Source organism: Myotis brandtii, unplaced genomic scaffold (genome assembly GCF_000412655.1).
Source record: "Myotis brandtii unplaced genomic scaffold, ASM41265v1 scaffold561, whole genome shotgun sequence".
Taxonomy (NCBI): Eukaryota; Metazoa; Chordata; class Mammalia; order Chiroptera; family Vespertilionidae; genus Myotis; species Myotis brandtii.
In genome coordinates this window covers 1,558,178-1,562,489 of record NW_005370085.1, presented here as the reverse complement: position 1 = coordinate 1,562,489, position 4,312 = coordinate 1,558,178, and the positions used below count along the sequence as shown (strand labels likewise).

Genomic DNA, 4,312 nt, shown 5'->3' with positions numbered 1-4,312 from the left:
ATCAGCTGCCCCCTGCACACTCCCTACTGGGGATGTGCCCGCAACGAAGGTACATGCCCTTGACCGGAATCGAACCCAGGACCCTTGTGTCTGCAGGCCGACGCTCTATCCACTGAGCCAAACCGGTCAGGGCTCCTGGCTTTCTCTTCTCTGTGCTCACAGAACTCCGATCTCTCCTAACACAGTGACCCTCGAACCAGTTCCTCCCATCTCATTCTAAGCCCCTCCGCCATCACGCCTCACCCCTGCACGCGTCCCCTCGCCCCTCCCGCCACAGTGGGACCACAGCTTCGGGCGCGACCTGCACACCCATCCCAGGCCCAGAGGACGGCCCTCCCTCGCCTCCCGACAGCCACTGGCCTCCGGACGGCCGCTCTCTTCTGGGCGCTGATGTTGTCCCACCACTTGGCGAAGAAGGAGACTTCGGCCCAGAGGAAGCGGCGCCGGGGGTCCTCCTGCAGCTTGGTCACCATGCTGTTGAGGATGTGCTGGGTCTGCTCCGCGTAGTACTTGTCAAAGGTCTTGATCCAGCCTGGGGAGCAACACAGGGTCCCCTGAGGACGCCACACCTTCTTCGACTGACTCTCCCTTACCCTGGCCACCAGAGGGCCCGCTGAGCCCGGCTGGTGTGGCTCAGTGGTTCAGTGTCGACCTATGAACCAGGAGGTCACGGTTCGGTTCCTGGTCAGGGCATCTGCCCCCGGGGTTGCGGGCTCGATCCCCAGTTGGGGCCGTGCAGGAGGCAGCCAATCCGTTATTCTCTCTCATCACTGATGTTTCTATCTCTCTCTCTCCCTTCCTCTCTGAAATATATATATATATACACACACACACACACATATACACACATATATACAGTGGGGCCTTGACTTACGAGTGTCCCGACTAACGAGTTTTTCGAGATACGAGCCGTCTCTCGGCCGATTTTTTGCTTTGAGTTGCGAGCTAAAATTCGGGTTACGAGCCAGCTTCAGATACCCCACCGCTAGTTGGCGCAGCGAACGTCACAGTGAACGCCACAACATCAGCCCAGCATCACGTGTCTCACTCGTTCACTTTTTGATTTGACATACGAGTAATTTGAGTTACGAGCTCCGTCACGGAATGAATTAAAATCGTAAGTCAAGGCCCCACTGTATATGAAGCCAATATAATAGTAGCAGACTATTATAGAAATGAAAATTAAAAACTAATATTTTTATGAAAGTGTTATAATTATAAAATATATTATAAACTGAGTTTCCTTAAGGAACCCAAGAAAGTTCATTAATAGAACACCTTTAGCTGGCCAGCATGGCTCAGTGGTTGAGTATTGACCTTTGAACCAGGAAATCACGGTTCAATTTCTGGTCAGGGCACATACTCCAGTTACAGGCTTGATTCCCAGTGTGGGGTGTGTAGGAGGCAACCAATCAGTGATTCTCTCTCCTCATTGATGTTTCTCTCTCTCTTTCCCTCTCCCTTCCTCTCTGAAATCAATAAAAATATATTTTAAAAAAAGAGAATCAACCACTGAATGCATGAATAAGTGGAATAAATGGAACAGATCGATGTTTCTTCTTTCTCTCTCTTTCCCAGAGAGGACGGGTGACAAAGTGTGGGCTTAGGAAGGCCTCTATGGGTAACACATTTTCTCTGCTGGTGTTTTGTCTGAGCGACTGAGGTAAGTGCAGCTGTATGCAGGGTCCCAAAGTTCTTGTTTCTTTTGAATGTCCAAGGAAGCTAGTGCTTCTCTCCACGAAGGTGGGTCTTCATTTCAGGGTCAGACCCAGAGTCTGGTCTGCGTTTGCTTGGCTATTAAAATTAAAAAAAAAATTAATTTCCAGGGGCTGAGTAATATTTTTTCTGGAAAGGGGGCGGTAGGCCAAATAAGTTTGGGAACCACTGCTCTATCCACTGAGCCAAACCAGCCAGAGCCATAAAAATATATTTTAAAAAAAGCAAGCCCGCTCCACGCCCGGCTGCGGGGCGCTGTGGCCCTCACCTGGGTCGTTGTGCGAGTGCGGCACCACGAACACCTGCAGGTCCTCGGCGTCCCAGTCGTGGGGGTCGTAGGAGATGTCGAAGCCCTGCTTCCACACCCCGCCGTCCACGTTGTCAAAGGGCAGCTCCTCCGACACCGTCAGCATCTGCCGAGCAGGAAGGCCAAACTGGCAGTCTTGGGGGGAGACGGAGAAGAAGCTGGGCCGGGGCTCCGGCGGCACCACCCAGGAGCCGTTGGCCGTGTAGTAGGGCAGCAGGGCGGGCGCGCCCTCGGCGTTGGCGGTCAGCTCCAGCACAGACTCCTTGATGTGGCTGATGATCTCGTGGTTCTCCTCCAGCAGCTGCTCCAGCTGCTCGATGCGGTTCTGCAGCACAGAAATTTGGCTCTGCCAGAAAACCAGAGAGCAATCACCCTCCGCTCCTTCCTGCCGCCTCGGGGGTGCTCTCGGCCTGCGGCCCCGCACCTGAGGCCGGACTGTGACCCCGACCTGCCCCGAGGAAGGCAGAACCATGAGCCTACGGGGCAACGGCTCTGGCCAGATAAGGGAAGAGGCGCCAATCACTCCGGAGGACTGCGACCCACTTGGGCTGGGAGCACCCTCGCGCCTCTAGCTCCAGGAGGCCGAGGTTTCACCTCACATGCCTATTCTCCACCCGGCGCCGCCTGTGTGCCCACAAGGACTGCATCCGGGCCCCCTGGGAACGCACGGTGCAATCCATTAGCAATATCTGCCAAGAATTCCCGAGACAGCCCTGGCCGGTTTGGCTCAGTGGATAGAGCGTTGGCCTGCGGTTTGCAAGGTCCCGGGTTTGATGCCGGTCAAGGGCACATGCCCAGGTTGCGGGCTCGATCCTCAGTGTGGGGTGTGCAGGAGGCAGCCGATCAGTGATTCTCTCTCATCATTGAAGTTTCTCTCTCTCTCTCCCTCTCTGAAATCAATAAAAATATATTAAAAAAAAAAAAAGAATTCCCAAGACAGAGCAACAGTCCATCATGCCATTTCCCCCTCCTCCTTCCGGGTTAAAGAAAAGCTGTCCAGCCCTGGCTGGTTTGGCTCAATGGATAGAGCATCAGCCTGTGGACTGAAGGGTCCTGGGTTGGATTCCGGTCAAGGGCACATGCCTGGGTTGCGGGCTTGATCCCTGGAGGGGCCGTGCCAGGAGGCAGCTAATTGATGACTCTCTCTCATCATCGATGTTTCTCTCTCTCTCTCCCTCTCTGAAATCAATAAAAATATATTTTTTTTTAAAAAAAAAAGAAAAGCTGCCCAGGGGGAAGGAGTGTTCTTGTCCTGGGCTGACATGACCCTCCAGCTGGGCGCTGAGCCCTGACGGTTTGTGCGTGAAGACCTCAGCCGCCAGGCCTGACTCACCCGGGGGAAGTTCCCGCCATTCTGGTGCCGGGCGGGGTCGTGCTGCACTCGGTCCAGCATGAGGTAGAGCGAGAAGACGGCCACGCAGAAGACCGCGGCCCCACACACCGTCACCTGCTTCTTCAGCTTCATCCTGGCCGCCACACACACCTGGCAGGAGGGGCACCGTATTCAGCTCCAACAGCCAAACCCTCTTTGGGGATCTTTCCACCAAACGCTCCCAGGCGATCCCAAGAGCTGGTCCCCGGGAACCTCTATTTGCCCGACTCCCCAGAGCAGCGAGCTCCAGAGCAGCAAGTCCCAGCGCTCCGTGCCGGGTCCTCACCCCGCGGGGATCTACTCTCTTGGCTGAGACACAGACCGTTCTCTGAGGCTGGTCTTGCTTCCTCCTCCTCGGGAGGGCAGATCTCTCCCCCCCAGGCTGATGCTATAAAAAACACGCGAGATAACAAACTTCCCAGCTCTGACTCCAGAGGTCACCACACACCCTCCTGATGTAACCAGCCCCCCCAAGAGCTGATCCAGGAAGACACAGCCCGCACAGCAGGTGGGCGTCCTGGCTCCTGGACCACGTGGTTCTAGTTCCAGAGGAATCAACAGCTATTTTGATTTAAAGACCCACAGAGACTCACAGGAAAGCCTTTCTCCCTGCCCTCGGGGACCAGGCTGGCACTCGCCGGGCACGGCTCCGCTCCCATCAGGAAATACAGGACGGACTGAAAACCGAGCAGCTGATGCTGCTCACACAGACCCAGTCCTCTGTGCCTTCCCCGCTAGTCCCGATGCCGCAGGAGCTAACTTGCACCCTCCGCTTGGACGGCATTTGGGGGACCCCCCGGGAAGCCAGCAGTGATCGCTGCTGAAGGGGTCCCCTGGGCAGGGAGGGGACAGGCCGGACAGGAAGGTAACTTCGGGCGACCGGCGCCCGCTGCCCCGCCCGCCGGCCCCCACCTGCC

At 56.0% G+C, this 4,312-nt stretch overlaps 1 protein-coding gene across 1 annotated transcript in view; it reads right to left on the bottom strand.

Moving 5' to 3' along the window:
- Nucleotides 1-3,519, bottom strand: part of MAN2A2 (mannosidase, alpha, class 2A, member 2) — a 14,947-nt gene extending 11,428 nt beyond the window's left edge. Inside the window, exons 1-3 of the mRNA XM_014549593.1 lie at nucleotides 3,357-3,519; nucleotides 1,985-2,369; nucleotides 361-532 (exon numbers count right to left, since the gene is read on the bottom strand). Of these exons, the coding sequence (XP_014405079.1) occupies nucleotides 361-532; nucleotides 1,985-2,369; nucleotides 3,357-3,488 (689 nt within the window). The 5' untranslated portion in view covers nucleotides 3,489-3,519. The remainder of the gene's footprint in view (nucleotides 1-360; nucleotides 533-1,984; nucleotides 2,370-3,356) is intronic.
- Nucleotides 3,520-4,312: the final 793 nt, after the last annotated feature.